Source organism: Diabrotica undecimpunctata, chromosome 1 (genome assembly GCF_040954645.1).
Source record: "Diabrotica undecimpunctata isolate CICGRU chromosome 1, icDiaUnde3, whole genome shotgun sequence".
Lineage (NCBI taxonomy): Eukaryota > Metazoa > Arthropoda > Insecta > Coleoptera > Chrysomelidae > Diabrotica > Diabrotica undecimpunctata.
This window is the reverse complement of record NC_092803.1, coordinates 164266080-164286946: the sequence shown is the minus strand read 5'-3', so window position 1 is coordinate 164286946 and position 20867 is coordinate 164266080. Positions and strand designations below refer to the sequence as shown.

Genomic DNA, 20867 nt, shown 5'->3' with positions numbered 1-20867 from the left:
TGAATTATCTCGTTTATTATTAACTTTACATTATACATTACATTCATTATAAAGAGAATTCTATTTTATACAATTTTGATCTGTTTAGTTTTTTCTAAAATCAATATTTTGAGGTCGTACGTATGTGGTAATGGCGCGAGCGCAAGACCTTGCAGAGATTGGTTTTATAGGAATTATTGTTTTTATCTCGGCCATTTTTAACTTTTTGACCAAATTGTAGGGACTGAAGTTGTTGCAATTACAATTCTTACAATTTTTTTGCAAATTTTTTCGTGCGGTCTATATTTTCGACCGCACGAAATATAATATTGAATTATTAATTATTAATCATTTATTATTAACTTTACGACATTTATGTGTAGTAAATGTAAATGAAAAAATGAGTGGCCGAGTTTAAAGATGGCCGTGAAAGTGCCTAAAACGATCCACACGAAGGACTCAAATGGAATCAAATCAGAAATTATTGACAAAGTAAATTATATGGTTTTGGATGATGGGCGTATAAGTGTGCATGAAATTACAAAAATGTAGTAAAGAAATTTTGAATGGATATTAAAGGAATATGTTAGCCTCATCTTGCATCAGGAATTGAGTATGAAACTCCGTCATATGAATGCATTCGCATAGAACCTTTCAAAAAGTGCTTGGCACATTTTAAAGATAACAAAACAACTTTTTGCAGCCATACGTTACAATAAATAAAGCATGGATTAACCACTACGTACTTCAACCAAACAAGAGACTAAGTAATAGAAAGAAGCCGGGTTTTCAACTTTAAAAAAGGTGGACGTTGCCGTTGACGGCAAAGTTCATGTGGTTGATGTTTTGAGATGCGAAAGGAATTTTGATGATTACTCCTTACTTACTTACTCTACGGCGTTACAGTCCTTGGCGGATTCGAACCTGACTAATTATCTGCATTAAAGTGATCTTCAACTCTGTTTACCATTTCATGATGTTTCGTTATTACTTCTTATACTCTATATACCCGGCTCATGAACGGCTCCGTAGATCTTTCTTAAATCCTTTTTCTCCCATCTACGTCATTTTTCCTTGTAAGAGTCCAAGCTTCATTCCATAAATTACCTCTGGTATTGTACTTTTCCTAGTTGGAAGTCATCTTCCACTTAGGGAAAGATTACACCAACTAAAAATCACTGGTTCTTTAAGTTGGGGAGTTAGGCTTGGAACTAACACCCCAGTATGATAAAAACACTTGTTGCAAACGACTTACAAATGCCTGCAAACATATATCAGTGATGAACAAAATTTGAAGAAGTACAACTGATTTTGCTTTGGTTTTTTAATAATCATAAAAACTGAAAAAATCATTTATTTCTCCTCTGAACATAGTAGCTAATACGTGTTTTAAATCGAGCTCTCATAATTAATTTAAAAACTAGTGAAATACTAAAAATATTTTCGTTAATTAGTGACCCAGCAGTGAAATAACAAAAATAAACACAACAGAGATAGTAAGTTACTTTAAACATAACAGTTTTTACTATTATCAAATATTATTTTGGATAACCTACAAAATTTAGGACAGGTATTTATACCAAACCTGTTCCACTGCAGACTAAGAAGGTTGTTTGCCAGGACCGTACTCCAGTTACAAATGATAATTAAAAATGGATAGTTCTATTCAATCTGAAATTCCTACAACTAACAATACACCAAACAGCTCCTCATCATATCAATTTAATGGATCACCTACATATTCTTCCGTAACCAATCAAACACAACAATCCAATATATTTCCATCAAGAAAACAAGCAATTATTTTTGATTCAATTGAAAATACCAAACTAGATGATTACTTGTCCGCTTTGAGTCATCTGATACAACCAACCCAGATATCCTTCTGTTCAAAATTATCAAATAATAGAGTATGTATTTATTTAGCAAACGAAAAACTAGCTGAGGATTTCATAAACAGAAATGAAAAAATTCAAATAAACCATCAACTCCTACAAGCTCGTAGACTAATTAGCCCCAGTCAGCGATTAGTATTGTCCAATGTCTGTCCCTCAATCCCACACTCAGTCCTAATATCCGCATTAAAATCACATGGATTAAATCTTCTGTCACCTATAACATTCCTAAGAATAGGCACATCAACACCACAATTCCAACATATTTTGAGTTTCAGACGCCAAACATACATATCTCCACTAAATAACCAGCCCTTACCTGATTCTTTTCTTATCACATATGAGGAAACGACATACAGAATTTTCCTTTCATTAGATAACCAAGCTTGTCAAACATGTAAACAAACCAACCACTTAACAAAAAATTGTCCAATGTCTACTGCGATTACAACAGATAATTCAACATCAAATAATCCAGTTCCAAATATAAACCCAATTGAAAATACAACTAATCTATCAACTCAAAAAACCCAGACAAACACTAAACAACAACAATCAAAAGAAGAAAGCACACAACAAGAAACCCAACCACAAAATAGCCAACAAGAAAAACCACACATGCAGCTAACCAAAGAAGATTCAGAAACAACAAACTACCCAAAAATAGATATAGAAAATAAGGCAACGCATATAAACACAGGGAAAGCACAAAACAAACGCACAATCTCCCAAGTCTCTCCACCAGCTACTACATCTACAGAGGAACCTACTTTTATTACACCAAAAAATAAAGAGAAGAAAGTAAAATCAGATCAAAATGTCAAACCACAAAAAACACTAGAAGAAATGCTAAGATACTGTAAACCTTTATTTGAGAACCCAAATTCCAACTACCCTATAACTTACAAACAGTTATTAGACTTTTTTGAAAACTGTGAGAACTCACCAGACCCGTTAAGTGTCACCAAAATGTATACAGAAGAAACAGCAGAGGTCACAGATCTATTAACTAATATATACCCTTACCTAAAGGACCGAAAAATTAAAGTCAAATGCACTCGAATAAAAAATAAAATATTAAAGCAAATCAACTTAGACCTTCAAACAGACTTAGAAAGCGACGCATCAATAGAAAATTAATAACACATCATTTTCAACTCTCTAATTCAATGGAACATAAATGGGTATTACACCCATTTAGAAATGTTAAAATTACTAATTTCAAAACATAAACCTAGTCTGATATGTTTACAAGAAACCCACTTCAAAAACAACAAAGCTCATGACTTGAAGAATTTCAATTGTTTTTTTAGAAATCGAGAAAATTCGAAAATTGCAAGCGGAGGGGTAGCAATCTACATAAAAGATAGCTTTGACGCTAAACTGATAAAACTCACAACAACTATTGAAGCAATTGGAATTAGAGTCACAGACACAATTTCTTTTTCAATTTGCAATATTTACATTCCCCCCAATAAAGAACCCGATTCAAAAGAAATTTCAAACTTATTAAATCAACTACCTGCTCCAAGGATAATAATTGGAGATTTCAATGCACATAATCCGTTATGGGGTTCAGCAAAACTAACATCTCTAGGTCGAAAAATAGAAAAAATAATAGAAGAAGTCAACCTAAATATTCTTAACGACGGACAACATACGCGCTTTGACACAAGAACAGGTGAAGGCTCTTGTATAGATCTATGTATTTGCGAACCATCAATTACACATACTCTTACGTGGGATGTGTTACCAGATCTATATGATAGTGATCACTACCCTATCATAATAAGCAATGAACTACAATCAACTACCCCGCAACAACTAAAATGGAATTTAAAAGGCGCAAATTGGACAGAATTTCAAAATTACGTTGAAAACAACCTGCAAAACCTAAATGACAATGTAGATATAGACAAAACAATATACTCTCTGACAAACGTAATCACAGAATCAGCAAAAAAGTACGTTGGAATAATTAAGTACGATCACAAACATCAGTCGGTACCTTGGTGGAATCATGACTGCAAAGAAGCATTAAAACAATCGAAACAAGCTTTTAATAAATTCAAACGACAAAAAACTCAAGAAAATTCTATAGAATTCAAAAAATTAAGGGCAGTCGCTAGGTATACCATTAAAAAAGCCAAACGTGACTCTTGGAGAGAATATGTCACCACAATACATAGTTCAACTCCTATAACAGCTATATGGAAAAAAGTCAACAAAATGTCTTGTTCCAAACCCCATAAATCAATAAACTTTTTAACTCAAAATAACACTATTTATAAAAGCCCAGAAGAAATATCCAATATACTAGCATCTACTTATGAATATAACTCAAGTAACTTAAATTATACTTCCAATTTCTTAAAAATCAAAATAAAAGAAGAAAAAAATCCTATAGAATATTACGATCAAAACAATAACGATCTCAATATACAAATAACAAAGGAAGAATTAGAAAATGTATTTCAGAATTGTAAGAACACTTGTCCTGGACCCGACAATATACCGTTTATATTTCTTAAAAATTTAGGCTCTCAATCTAAAGAACACCTACTCAAAATCTACAATATAATCTTAACCAGAAACGTATTTCCTAAATCATGGAAAAATTCAATCATAATACCTATTCAAAAACCAACTAAACCAAAATCAGATCCACAAACATATCGACCGATATCACTCACATGTAGCATAGGTAAAATATTAGAAAAGATAATAAACAATAGGCTTATGTGGTATTTAGAAGCAAACAAATTAATTATTCCAGAACAATGTGGTTTCCGAAAACATCGCTCAACTTTAGACAATCTCGTTGACTTAGAATCAGAAATCCACGAAGCATTTGCAATAAAACAGCATTGTGTTGGAATATTTTTTGATATAAGCAAAGCATATGATACAGTTTGGAAATATTCAATCATTAAAACACTCAGCAGCTGGTTAATAAGGGGTAACATATTAAAATACATTTCAAATTTTCTTGAAAACAGACAATTTCAAGTTCGAGTTGACGGAACATATTCTCAAACAAAAATTCAACAAAATGGTATACCACAAGGATCAAATTTAAGCACAACTTTATTCTTAGTAGCAATAAATTCGATATTAACACAAATTGAAAACCCCGTCAAAGCTAGATTATACGCTGACGACCTAGTTATTTTCTGTAGAGGAAAAAACATAGCAACGATTCACAATCACATTCAAAAAGCGTTAACACACATTGAGAAATGGTCAGCTACAAGTGGACTTCAGTTTAACACTACAAAAACGAAAGCAATATGTTTCTCAAAGAGAAATCAAATCCAAACAAAAGAATTATATCTACACGAACAAAAACTAGATTATGTAGAAGAAATCCGATTTTTGGGTATGACGTTTGATAAAAAATTAACTTGGAAGACACATATTCAACAGCTGAAAAAATCCTGTCTACCTGGTATAAATTTACTACGATCCCTTGCCTTTAAAAACTGGGGTGCCGATTATTCAAGTTTAATACTTATTTACAAATCCATAATTCGATCAAAACTTGACTATGGAGCCATCGTCTACAACTCCTCCAAAAAAACACATTTGAAGTCACTAGATATTATCCAAAATAGATGTCTACGTATTTCTTTAGGTGCTCACTACACAAGTCCCATTCAAAGTCTTTATTGGGAAAGTGGAGAACTTCCTCTTTCTTTCAGAAGACAATATCTAAGCCTAACATATGCAGCGGCAGTGTCATCAAACCGAAATAATCCAGTACTGCATAACGTTTTTGCTGATCGATTTACAAATAAATTCCAACAAACACATCAAATTGATCATCCTTTTTACTTTCGTATAAAATCATACTTATCCAAATTAAATTTTCAATTTCCAAAAACCTATGATACCTCTTCAATCCACAACCCAGCACCATGGACAATATCTATTCCTGATATCGACATCAGTCTAACAAGCCTAAGAAAATCAGAGATATCATCAACCGTCATTAAACAAAAGTTTTATACACTATTAAACAGATATGGCAATACCTACAACGTATACACCGATGCGTCAAAAAATGAAGACAGAGTAGGAGCAGCAATTTATTCGGAAGACTCCTCAGTTAGTTTCAAATTGCCATCAATTACAACCATCTTTTCGGCTGAATTATTTGCAATCCTAAAAGCACTATTGTTAATACAAAACAAAAACAAAGAAAGATATATAATAATCACAGATTCTTTAAGTTCATTATCCTCACTGACTCAATTGTACTGTGACAACCCCCTTCTACTTCTAATTAAAAAAGAACTTAAAAACATTGCAAATAAGAACATCCAAGTTCACTTTTTATGGGTGCCTTCTCATATAGGAATTGAAGGTAACGAAGTTGTAGATAAACTAGCTAAGAACGCACCAACTAACCCGATGTCCGAAGAAAGTAATATATTGGTACTAAACGATTTAAAACCATACCTTAAACAAAAAATAATTCAAAAATGGCAAGAATCTTGGAACAACACTCCATCAAGGCTATACGAAGTCAACAAACATTCACATCTTTGGAAACCAAAAATAAAAGACAGGAGAGAGCAAGTGATACTTACCCGTCTCCGTATCGGCCATACACGACTTACTCATGACTATTTATTCCAGCGCAAAAATAAACCAGTGTGTGAAGTGTGCAACAGTGCTCTAACGGTTAAACATTTTTTAATACAGTGTCCCAAATATAATAGTGAACGACTAAAATATAACATACCCAACTCCCTAAGAGATGCCCTAGAAGAAAATACAGACACCCGAAAAATATTTTCCTATCTTAAAGACTGCCAACTCCTTCAAAAGATCTAAAATGAACATTGTAACATACAAAGATATTATTATTATTATTATTGTAAACTAATGTATATTTTACTTATTGTATCTATATTGTATTAATCTAAATACGCTAATGACCCTGCGTGGTTGATGCGTTAATATAATAAAAAAAAAAAAAATTTATTTCTCGTTTTATAAAACGTTTCTTGTACATTTTCGAGAAAAATGGTTCAAATAAAAGTAGTAGATTTTAAAAAGTGCTTTAATTTGCTGTTTCATAATTAAAATGCATATACAATTAACCGTGATAACTGTAAAAACCATTATTTTTGCAGTAATTTACAAACGTTAATAACTTGGTTTTTTGATGAGGAAATAGAGAGTCTGAAAGCGCTGGGAAATATGGAGGAATTGTGGACAAAGTGCAGAAATATAATAACTCAGAAGGTATAGAAAATATTGGGGAAAACCAAACCAGTTAGACAAAACGAATAGTTTGACGTGAGTTCCAAGAAGCAACAGAACACAAAAATAGAGCATACCTAAAGACAAATCAAGGCAGTGGCGCAAAAGATTTAATTTCGAATTATACCAACTCTTTAATGAACCAGATGTCGTAGCGTTCATTAAGGCACAGCGGTTTAGATGAGCTGGATACATAATAGGAATGCCAGACAACATGATTGCTAAAAAGTTACCGACAGGAACACCTATAGGAAGAAGAAGCAGAGGCCGACTGCGAAAAAGATGGTTAGATGGAGTTGAGACCGACTTAGGCATATTACAGATCAGAAGATGCAGAAACCGAACAGAATGGCGACTAATCTTAGAGCAGGCCAGGATCCACAGAGGATTGTCGAGCCAAAGATGATGATGACATGTAATATGACTACTTGAAATTATGGCAATTATTGAATTATTAAAGTGTGCTTAATCTCAGGTAGACCCAGTAAATAATTTGTAAGCTATTTAATTTGTATATTCTGGAGAGCGAATATTTAAACAACTGCCCTTTCCCAAACAGTGACCCTAGAGGTATTTATCAGATCACAATCGATTCATTGAGGCTTCAATATTAATATATTAAGTATTAAAAAAAATGTGACCAAGAGGAACCAAGATGACATTTTTTTAAATTATATTTCTATTGTTTATTAATATTCCAATTCCATTGTTTTTTTCAGAATAGAACTTCAAATTGGAGCGTGCTGAAAACATTTGCAATATCTCTGTTTTTATAGCACGCAGAATGTTGATTTTTTTTTTAAATTAAAGTAGCTCGATACAATAATAAGAACTGTACTTCTTTTACCTCTCGGAAAAGTCAGAAAATCCCGGAAAAATCAATTAATCAAGTTTTTGCATAAAAAAGTTGAATTTTACTATTATTTCGTAAGAAATATTTAAATTTTATTGATTAATGTATATTATTTATATAAATGTATAATAATAATTATTAAGTTCTTTTTGTAAAGCGCAAAAAATTTAAAATATATTTTACAACCATTTATTGAGAGAGTAAAAACTTCTTAAAAAATAAGTCATTTCATATTTTAATTTAAATAAACACATATGGAGTGTCGTTTAACATATAATTTCTATTTCCAGCTTTCCAGATAAATGGTTTATTAAACAAGGAACAAGGACAAGATAAAAATATACACGAGCCAACAGATACACAAAGCCCATTTTGTGAAGTTGGGGATAAGGTAACACTATAACCTTTTCTGTCATTTTTATTAGTAATTTTATTTTTCTTATGGCAATTCAGAGACATTAGGAAACAAATCAGTAGACGACTGTACAAACATTAGGTATGGATATAGGCAAATTAGTCCATTCTATCTAATTTGCCTATATCCCTATGAGAAATCGGCATCTCTAATTACGTTTCACCTTTAGTTTCTTGGATCATATCAATCCCCTTCAAATGCATAGTCCGCTAGGTCTTCTTTAATTTTCTTACAAGAACTTAAAACTCAGTAATTTTTTTATATTGGATGATCATTATTTCTCTCTCATTTTGGCATCAATTGCTTTCATCAATAATAATGTTTATCAATAAATATATCTACTCGTAATTTATTTTATTTTATCATATATATATATATATATATATATATATATATATATATATATATATATATATATATATATATATATATATAAATCAAATAGATCGCAGTTAAATAATATTTGTTTTATTTTCTTCTTCCTCTTCGGCTTTTTCTTATTTACCCAGTTACCTTCTCTGAATCTATCATAGCATTTCCTGTGTACATTTTACATCTTATAGTAGATCTTTTTATCCGTCTTTTTCCCGGCGGGTCCCAATCCAATATTCTTTTCATCCACTTGTGCTCTGGCATTATTTGTGTACATGCCCGTACCACTGCAGGGCTCTATTTTCCAACTTTTTTTTTTAATTCAGCATTCATAAAAACCCCATCGGGCTACATCACAGAAGGTTTTTGGAATCACTATTCCATCATCAGTGCTATCTGGATGTACATGTTTGAAGCCACTAACTATGTGGGTAAAAACTCTTTAAATGTAGTTTGATTAACTTTGTTAATTACAATTAAAAACGATGTTGTTTAAGTTACAAAAGGAATTAATGACATGGCAACATAATATGGGTTGCTACTCCATAGACAAAGTGTCTGTGAGAACTTGTTGATAGCAACTCTATCTTGAGTTGATTTTTCCTGACATTACAATTATGAGGAATTATGCATTGAATTATTATTGCAATTTGATCGGTTTTCTGGCCTACCTTTATAACTTTATTATCTTTATCCTTATCCTTAACATTAAAGTCAACATTAATATTAAAATCATAAAAGTTTTCATAAAAAAAATCATCAATATTTCTCTTAACATAACTATAACTATTTTCATCCTCAATGTGGACGCCGTTGCCATAATTCGTAATCATTATTTTTATATTCGTTACTGTTACTATTAAGTATGCTATTGACGTCCGCGTCGACAGTAAGTAGGTATTTCTTTCTGTCCTCGGTTTTCGGTAATGTCTTCTTCAATTGCTTTTTTCATTTTATTTTCTTTTTCTTGTTTCTCCGTCCAACTTGCTTTCGTTACTTGTGCTTTGAATGCGCTGTTTTCGTTATTTTCATTGTTTTTTCTGTAGTAATGTTTATTGGAACTCTTCCTTCGAGAGAGATCTATCACCATATTTTCTAGCTTTATTCTTTTTCAAATCTTCTGTTACTATAGCTTACTTTTGTTGTGATAAAATTTGCAGTTGACTCAAAGTGATTCGCCATTTAGAAAGAATTTGTTACAACGAATACCTGCATTTTAACCTTTCTCTCTTGCTTCTTTTTGATAGTTGCGAAGTTCCTTTCTTTGAATTTGTATGTCTTTTGAATAGTCTTCATTTATAAATATGTCTGTACCTCTTAATTTCTTTGTTTCTTTTAGGACCTCGTTCTTTTTACTCAAATTTTGAATTCGATGAGGATCGGTCTTTTCTTATCAATATTTTTGATACCAAGTCTTCGTATTTCTATAATATCTTGATCTGTATTTAGTTCTACTTGCAATTTACTCTCAAAAAAAAAACGATATCCACTCGATTGTAAAAAACAAGGGATCAAACGTCGCCACATTTAAAGCGTTCTATAATATATATTACCGCGGCTATACCAGCATCGACAAAAACGTGTTACGAAAAATAATTATTTGAAAAAAATGTTTATTAAAGTTTTTTTTAGATTTTCCAACATATCACGGGAATGATACCACATAAATAGGAATAGTAGAATTACAAATTTCTTCAGTGTTTAACTGGTTTGTACTTATTTGTAGGACGAAAACAAGGAAAATGCTGTTGAACCAATTGCTAAAGCCGTACCCTACGTACCAGGAGATCTCACAGATGAACAACACCAACACCCTACCTATGAAAAATTATCCAAAAACCGCTTTCCTACAGAACAACCCCTTTTAAATGGTTTTCCGAGAATACGAGATGATTTTTCTAAATTACCAGAAGTAAAACAAGACGTTAATAAAGAAGTTGAAGAATTCTATGCTACTCACAAACAAATGGTACAAACGCATCCATCTTACAATAGTCCCTTGCCTAAAAAGGAAAGGATATTGTCTCCTATACTTGCTGCTATATCAAATTTCAACCTGGCGAAAAAACTTCATAAGGAAAACCTGGAGCATAATCCGCTGCCAGATACTCTCACCGATGCTATGTACAGGAAAATGCTACTACATAGGCAGGGAAAGGATTATGAGGAAAAGGAGCATTTTGCTACAGGTGAATAAACAATTTTTTTTGTCTAAAATACTATACGTCATCATAAGCACCTGCTGTTTTCCCAACACTTTTTCAGATCATCTGTCCAGCGTATAAGATGGTTTTACTCTCCTACCGTTTTTGACCGTCATTTCAATATCTTCTTTTTTACATGCCCTCAGTTATTCTTGCGATTATTACGCTATTGAAAGAGTCAAGTGAATTATATTTTGCGGATGCTCTTAGGTTTCATGGAAATTTTTTTCAATTTTTAACATCTTATCTGTCTGTTTCGAACTATATTCTTATGTTTCTTCTCACCATTCTATGATCGCTTTCCGCATCAAATCGACTAAGCACTGTGACATAAGTGGAAATTTATTTTTTATCTTTTCTGATCCCTGGACTTCGCCACATCCATCTGCTTTTGTTTTTTTTACAAAAAAAATTGTTTATTTATTAGAAGTTTTTCTGAAGTAAGAAGTTAAGGAGCATTTCTCTTCTTTTGTTTCTTCCTGGAGTTCCGAAATTTTCAAGAACCTTTTTAGACAAGTCTGATTTTACTCCGGTTTCGGCGCAAGAGTCCACATATAAATTCGTAATATGTCAGAGTGGAACTTATTCGTCGGAATAAATAGTCGTTAGTACGCAGACCTAAATGCTATTTGGTTTCAATATCATACATGCTTGTCTTGCTGATATGTTCATTTTCTAAACGGACCGAATGCTATCCGTTTATGAAAAATTTACTCCCCCCGTAGATATAATGGAACCATATTCCATTTTGTCTTGGAGGATTTTGTATTTGCTGTAAATGTTTCTTAAAAGTTTCTTTATTACTGGTGTCGTTATAGATGTCTTATTTCTGTTTTAATATCCTGGTTCAACGCGGTATTCTTAGTATTTCTGATATTCACCCTGAGCCAGCCGCCTTATTTGGAGGTTGGGAGATGGCCGAGCACTCGGTACCTTCCTCTGTTGTTTATTTTTATGAGAGGTAAATGGTAGATAAATGAGGGTCAGTGGTGGAGAAGAAATGAAGGAACTGGATTTGGACAGGATAATACTGATATTAGGACCTAGTTTCTTCTGAGCATGTTGTGGAGAAAAACCAGGAGCTTGTGTAGCAAGGGCGCAAAATATCTAAAGTAGAACTGTTTCATTTTTAAATTTTCTTTAATCATTTATATTATTAATGTTCCCCAACATTTTATGTTTTAAATATACTAATTTTCTATTATTCTAAAGTTCTTTCTATATGATACTTCAGTTTTTTTAATAAATTTTTGAAAATAAACCGCTAATTGTGAAACACTATAAACTAAAAAAATATCTCATTTTATTTCATATTTTAAAGTGAAAATAAATCTGCTCTATCATCAATATCTTTAATATGCATTCCTGGGACGTCTTTGTATCAGTGGTGGCCTGTAGATATTTTACATGTATGGACACAGCAGTGACGTGACATGACTTGCAAGTGTGACCTTGCCGAAACGTCGTCAAAACAACTTAACATGTTTACAATTTCTGGTGTCAATTAAATATTTTATTAACAAAATGTTCATGTTAATGCTGAAAAGTTGAATCAATTTTGCAGGCGTTGGTTGGAAGGGTTATCCAGGCTACGGACCAACGAGGTGCACCAAACTCAAAGTATACCGTCCAAAAACATCAGGATCTCCAAAAGATGAAACTATTTGTAGCTTTGACCGAAAATGGCGATTTATTCGGCAATCGAAGGTTACTCCTATGGACTTGGCAATATGCTGGGATTTGACTCCAGAAGATCCTAAAGACGAGCCCGAGAGACCTAAACACATCGATGGTTCAAACGGTTCAGCAGCTCCTGCTGTTTTTAGTCTTGTACACACTCCTAAAGAAGAAGATGTTGACGTTAAATGCGACGGTTTACATTGCGGCACCCTTTTTGAACACAGCAATAAAGGAAACGAAGAAAAAGAATATTTCTTTCATAGATCTAAACGTACTCCACCAAGAAGTATTCACAGTGATTCTGAAAAGTCTGACAGCAAAAAACGAGCGAAAAGTGCGATTGAGTTCGACAAATGCTCTATAGATTCTAAACTCACGAGTATAAGTGCCAAATCGAGAGCCAAAAGCGCGTACAATCTACTTGAAGCTGATAATAATTCAAACACATCCAAAGACAATTTAAATCTTCACCGTAGTACCCCAAATTTAGATGAAATACTCGAACAAAGACCTAAAAAATGCAGCAAAATTCATAATAAGTTCTGTGTGGCTTGTGAAATGAAAAATGTATCTCTGACAGAAAAACGACCAAAGAGCGAATATAAGACGGCGTTTAAAGCTGGCGTTCCCCACAAAATCGTAAGTAGACCTATCTACAATCTCAAAGTTGCTAGACCTAAAGATCCCTATATGGTCAAGAATTATGTTATTGATAGCTTAGCACCACCTTTTTCTTTCCAGAAGAAGAAGAGAGAGGATTATCCCGAACACTGGAGATTAGCCACTGTTTATCAGCATTCTTATAAACCTATTTATGCTAGGAAGCGACCATTTATGCACACTGTGTTCAAATAAAACGTTTTAACTATAAAAGAATTTGCTTATTTAGATAGTAAAAATTATCCAGAAACAAGGACTATTTAGTGATTTTTTAGTAAAGTAGAATTCCCATTTTATAAAAATAACTATAACTATAAGACTTTCTAATATAGATCACCTTAGTGTTCACTAAATTTGTTGATTCTTTCAAATTAATCTTTTAATACCCACCAGAACATTTTTGTAAGACTCTTACATCTATATAATATACTAAGGACGGAACATGTTGATATTTTTACATGTAGCTGATCACCAATGGAACTGACGTCACATTATCGACTACAATGTCCGACGTGAATTTGACAAGTGATTAATGTAAACATAGTTATCCCCGATATTTAATGTTAAAAAGGTAACATTATGTGTTAAGTCAATAATTTAACGTATTCTTTTTGGTAAATCAATAAATTCGTTAAATTTTTAATATTTTGCATCCAGTCAGATCAGTGGCGTGCGATGTTCAACTACGTACATACCTGTAAAATATATGTTCTATATGTTTGTATGATGTAAAAATACTAATTTTTTGATTTTATCATGTTACACGTCGCGTCGTTATATCTTTGATTTAAATGTAAATAACAACGAAAATAAGTAATTATTGTACATATGTATGTACCAAAAGAATTTTTTTCGTACACCACTGATATTCCAGAAAAAATAGTCTGCCAATGTTATCGATTTTTTATACTTTGGACGCACATATTTATTCATAAATTCCATCCTAGTATTCGCTCCGTGCGTCACTGACGCGACACCTACCGCCTTCATATGTCAGTTTTGGACCTACCTATTTTCAGGTTAAACATATGACATATGTTTGACATTGCGAATACATGCGAAATTGACAATTATTAATAATTAACTTCTTAATTATATTTTTTTAGTTTATGTACAAAATAAATGTAGTATTAAAAACGGGGTTTCTCAAAATGCATCAAAATATATCTTTTCAAACACAAACGGAAAAATCTAGTACTGGCACATCAAGTTTTTCACGTGAAAGAGCATGTATTTAAAAACAGTAATAGTAAAAGTTATAATATAAAAGCTAAAGTCATCAGGCACTCTGCAGTTAGCTTGAAGCCTTATAAAATATCATTTAAGGTAAATTATTTAAATTCTTCCTATTTCAATTGCATAAAAATGAAGTTATGTGATATTTACTTTTTCATATTAATAGCACGGATCCATCTTTTTCTTTTCTCTAATTTATATGTAATCTTTGGGAACCTATAAAAACTACACTTACTATTTTTGCTATTATTAGCACAATTAAATACGCAATATGTATTTGCACACATTTTTGATAAAATTTATGCCTAAAAAGGTAGGGCCAATTTTGTCATATTTCGCCGCTACGCACGCTGGCATCGTTTCAAAGTACCCCTACCATGGTCACGCACGGAGCGAATATTATATCGATAGGTTCTTACATAAATGACAAAATCTTTCAACTGTTAAATGTCACGTCCAGATTTACAAGATTACATAATAATATAAATAGCGGACAAGGTCACGTGTTTAGGGGATAGGGCATTGCTTTCATGGGGCTGAGCATACACCTAATACTCATGTTTTCTCAACATATAAAAAACATATTTTAATAATTTTTAAAATATCGACGATTCACAGATTTCTAAATTTTGCATTTGTGTGAAACTGAAAGTCAGAGGTTACTTTCAACGTTACATTATTGAATTAATCATATTACCTGTTTTAATTTCATTTTAAGTTTAATGGTAGTTCAATAAACTAAGTTTTAAAATGCTTTATCAATAAGCAATTTAGTTTTCTCAAATTTATAAATAAGATGCTTCAGGCCGAGATAAGTCATACAATATTCAGTGTGGATAACGGTTCTATTCTAGTCATTTTTTACTATCAAAATAAGAAAATACCGATTTTGACAGTATATACACAGATAATGGTTATTTGATATATTACTGATGTTATGTATTTTTCAAGTATGCACACCATTTATGGAATTAAATATCTGGCAACATTTTAGAAATTGATCTCACTGTCTTCAGAGGTTTATATGTCGTGATCTGACATTGTTTCTTCCTGATGTTTGGCGTGTAACTGCATCAAACAGTATTAAAGGCGGCGCTCTATCAAAGAAGCGTAGAAAGTTCGGTCTGGTTCTATCTCGCCTTTAACAATGTCCGACGCAGTGACAGATGAAACATCAGAAAGAGATAGGACTAATGTAGCATTGCAAATTTACTAGGTGGTCTGATAAGTAAGTTCCTTTGAAATAAAAAACATTTAATGCATTGATTAGTGATCAGTGTAATAGTGTCTGGGGGCTCGGGAGACTGAGACCTCGGAAGCCCTGAGGATGACATCGAACAGGATGTCGAAAGCGCGGCGCAATGATAATCGACCCGTTTCAACCCGGAAGACTTTTAAGTTTAATAATAATTCCTGTAATAGTAATAATCTTAGCTCTAGGTTTAATTGTACTAACCACGGAATCCTTTTGGAATATACAAAATTATTCAAATTTGGTTGAGTAATAAATAAAATAACTAAACTTAATATACATTCAAATTTGAATTTAAAATATTTTTTAATTAAAGATTGATTTGTTCTAATGCTGGTTTAATTCAAACGAGTAAATGGTGTTCATATTTTTTATTTTTATCTGTATTAACATTGTTATATTTATTTTATTTAAATATTTTTATCTGAAATTTTCTACATTTTTAACAGTTCTTTTTTTACTCTGTATTTTTTAATTCTTTGTAGCGCAACTTACCTACATTACAATAATTAATGTACTAAGTTTTATACTTTTAAATTAGTTCTGCACTGTTTATTATAAAAAAAACAACATCGGAAATTTCTTTCTTAACTTTTGAAGATTGGTGATGATCATGTAGTAATACCGTTTTATCCAAAATCCTTTTTGTACAATTCCTATTTGAATCGATAATCTGATAGATCCTTTTTACTCCTTGTACACAATTTTGTTTACTATAACGATGATTTTAATTTTTAGTTTTTTCATTCCGTTTATTGTCCACCAAAATCCAACCCTGCTTCTCGAGTCCTTTATTGTTGCACTTATATCCAATTTTTGGTTCACTCATTTGCGGTGTTTGCTGTTAAGAACCTATATTTATTTGATGCGTATGAATTTTTTCACTTTTCTGACACATGACTTGGTTTTCCATAAACCTGGTAGATTTCGGTTTTAATAGTTTTTCTTCTTCGAATAATTTACTCCTGACATGTTTCCTGATATTTGAGAAAACTGGCTTTAGTGTTTTATGGTGATTTTTTTTTGCTCAAGTAAGTGTAAGATCATCAAATGTTAAATTATCTGAATTAACTGAATTACCAGATTTTGTGGCAATTTTCTAGTTTTTTTACTATAAGACCTACTCATTACTTTTATGGATTGAGAAGATGAGAGTGTCAATTAATTTACTGAGTATTTGATTTTCATTTTTTTCTTTATTAAGTACTTAGATATCCCAATCTCCAAATTCTTCTTTGTATTTATTAATTAGATTAGGGCTTTATTATTTATTATCACCATTTTTTTAATATTAGACTTGATTATTTCTAGTTGATTAATTCGTCTTTCATTAGTGTCATCGCCCAAGTTGGCATCTTGGCATTCAATTATGTGAATTGAGCTCTTGAGAATGTAGTAGCACACTCTTAGAAGTGTTTGCTTATGATTATCTTGTATAATACTAGGACGGTCTGATAAGTACTCAGTCTACAAAAAACGATAATTTTGGAAAAGTAGCGATTTATTTCTTAACATAGTCTCCTTTTAACTTGACAAACTTAACCCAGCGATGTTCCAACTTTTTTAACCCGTTTGAAAAATTCGATTTCTCGAGGTCTGCAAAGTAGGCTTCTGTAGCGGCGATGATTTCCTCATTCGATTCAAATTTCAGTCTGAGGAGTGACTTTTTTCAAATTTGGAAACAAAAAGAAGTCACACAGGCTCAAATCTGAAGAATACGGTGGATGGGACAGCAGTTCGTATCTTAACTCGATCAATTTGACCATGGTGGCGGCAAAGGTGTGAGCAGATGCCTTGTCTTGGTGGAAGAGCACTATTTTCTTCGCCAAACGGAGCCATTCTTTTCTGCAAATCGGCCCAATAAATCGGCATAGTAAAGCCCTGTGACTGCTTTGCTCTATTCCAGCTAGTCGATGTAGATCACACCTGGTGAACTTCAGAAAACAGTGGTTATCACCTTTCCGGTCGATAAGACAGCCTTCTTCGAAGCACGTTCAGTGTGCGACGTCCACTGTTTGGACTATTCTTTGGGCTTTGGTAGGTACTACAAAATCCATCGCCCCGACAGCTTTCTCGTACCCAAAATTTCATGCAGGATACGTGGTGTTTTGAGATGCCTACTGTGCCAGTTATCTTGCGCACATTCAGCCGGCGATCTGAGATCGTGGATATTTGTTAAGCAACTCTCCATGGTAAAAATTTTCAGGGCACCTTGTTAAACCAATTTTTGACAATTGCCATCGAACGTGATGGCCATTCCAAAAACAAGAATCGAATCAGCAACCAATATTGCTTTGTTTCCATTTTTCTAAAATTCAGGAACACGCCCGCTCCCACGTGTGGTCAAAACCAAACTACGAGTCCGATTCGGCTGAAATTTTGACATGAGCCGTCTACGAGAATGTATTATACGATAGTTTCTCTTGCTATAGTAACGCCATCGGTCGATGAGGCTAAGTACTTATCGAACGTATAAGATTTTGTTTAGAATATAATTTTATGAAAAATGAGTGATGTTTATCTTAGATATTTCTCTCTTTTATAAAATTATCCATTTCACCATTATTTGTTAGATACATTTTTAAATATTTACATTATTTGTAGTAAAAATATGTTTATAGAATTTAATATTCTTATGTATTCGTCAGAGAAGAACGAAAGTCCAAGCAGTGAACATACAACTGATACATCTTATAAACGCATCAAACGTAAGTAATATTTAAGATGTCCATAAAATTTTAACATTTTTAAATTAAGCATTAATCATTTCAGGCCAACATTCATTTTATAAAAAATAGGGTTAAATCTTTGACCTTCGACTCTTTGTTGGAATAAAATATAAGCGTTAATGACACAAGACATCTACAAAATAAAAGAATATTTAATGCCACGGCTTATGGAATTTCCTGTCAACTTTATAAATTTTCAACTTGTCAAAATCATCCACGCAGCCAATTTGCTTTTGTAATCCTGAATCATTTGAGGACAAGGTATTTCATATATCCTTCTATCCTTTTGTTTTCTTGACACTGTGGTTATAATACACTTCGACGATCCATTCATTTCAATTAGTTAATCCATCGTGTAAAACACTCCAATCTAATTTCCACGTAGCAGATTTTTATCTGCTTTCAAATTCAGGTAATGTTTACGGCCTTTTCTTATAGTTCCACATACATATGTTTTATTAGCTCATTTTCATTGTTACTTAACAGAACTGAAATAATTATCAAAAAAAAACTTTATTGCTTTTACCCACCAATGCTTTAGTAAAGTCATTAACAACTCTTTATCCTAGGTTTGTTTCTGGAATATTATTGATCTTCCTTGTATAAATCTGAAACTTGCACATATATATCCAGTTGAGTCAGCGTCAACCCAAACTTTGTAGCCCCTTCTAATTGGTTTCATGGGCATATACTGACGAATATTGCTTTATACTGTGAATCGAATTATGGATTCGTTGACTGGTTGATTTTTATTGGGCGTTTAAGAGGAAAGAAATTTTGGGCTCTTGAAAATAATCTTGAATCTCATCATCAGAGTACTCGTAATCTTTGAAACCAGGTAGCTTTGTCTCGAACATCAGTATATTTAATGCAAGTCATGTGGTCTTGCAAGAGCCATTAGTACCATGGGAGATTCCATACCATAGATGCCAATATATGCTTTATTTCATACTTCAATTTGTCCATTTATACCCTCGCGCTCATGTCAAACATTCCCCACCACTTTTACTACTTTCTGTCGATTATCATGGTGCATATATCGCAGTAGTTGGTGTAATACTGACAGGTTTGTACTTTTGCTACTAATTTCTCAACTAGGTCCTTCCATATTTTCCTATCATATCCATTTCTTTCGACTTTCATATCTTGTTTAGGCTATGTTCTCTGGTGCTAATGTCATATATCATCTGCAAACTGTATTCCAGTTTAGAAAAAGTGTTCCTGGTTATAGCAGTGCGGTTATCGATACGCAGGTTACAATATACAGTTTTGACGTACCCCAGAATCTATGCATATTTGTTCGGGAGCTTTCATTTTGTTTGATGCTTGTAGTGCAATTGTTGTAAAGGCCTTTTAATTTTTAAAATTTTTTTGCTAATCCGTATTGAGCCAGAATATTGCACGCTTTGTTGTGCAGCATGTTCTAGGATTGTTATGATTGTCCTTAAGTTATCGATCAGTTTTTTATTTATTGAAAAATCTGCTCACGGTAGTGTAACAGCGGTGAACACGGCAGATGTAAAGTTCATTAATATTACCTGTCTTTATAAGTACAGTACCTATGTGTATACGTACTTATAAATTTAACAAAATTCAATTTTGAAGCTGCCTGGCAAACTTGTTTATTTTATATTTTATTAAATACTAAATAAATAGATATTAAAATTTTAAAAGGCATCAAAACTTCAGGATTTTGGGCTATGGTCATACAGAAGGATCCTGAAGATACCATGGACAGACAAATTCACCAATGAAGAAGTACTGCGGAGGATGAACACAACTGCTTATTTGGTCAACATCGTGAAGAGCCGTAAGCTGCAGTACTTAGGACATATAATGAGATATCAAGGCAGATACGAGCTACTTCAATGCATTTTGCAATGTAAAATTGAAGGAAAAAGAGCCCCAGGACGAAGAAGAATATCCTGGCTTGCTAATCTGAGGGAATGGTATAGAAAGACCTTAACACAGCTATTTCGTATAGCAACCAACAAAGTCATCATAGCCAGAATGATCGCCAACGTTCGAAACAGACAAGCACCCTAAGAAGAAGAAAAGGCATCGGAAAAATTTTAGAAACAAAAAAAAATGCGACTCAAAAACAGAAATCCCCAAATTTTTGTGTTTAGACATTGCCTAAGATATATTCAGATTTTTATGTTGCTTCAAAATAGTCTACCAGTTTTCCGTCTATTTGAGAAATAATATTGGTAGTTATATCTGTTGGAAAAATGTTGTATCGAAGCACTGTTTATAACATAAAATATGTTGGCCCAATTTGACAGATGGCAGTAGTTCCAAGGTTAAACATAACATGTTCA

The 20867-nt window shown here is 32.7% G+C and overlaps 1 protein-coding gene across 1 annotated transcript in view; it reads left to right on the top strand.

Moving 5' to 3' along the window:
• LOC140436196 (uncharacterized) overlaps positions 1–13524 on the top strand; it is an 86248-nt gene extending 72724 nt beyond the window's left edge. Inside the window, exons 3-5 of the mRNA XM_072524896.1 lie at positions 8289–8389; positions 10512–10974; positions 12554–13524. Coding sequence (XP_072380997.1) covers positions 8289–8389; positions 10512–10974; positions 12554–13524 — 1535 coding nt within the window. The remainder of the gene's footprint in view (positions 1–8288; positions 8390–10511; positions 10975–12553) is intronic.
• The last annotated feature ends 7343 nt before the right edge of the window (positions 13525–20867 follow it).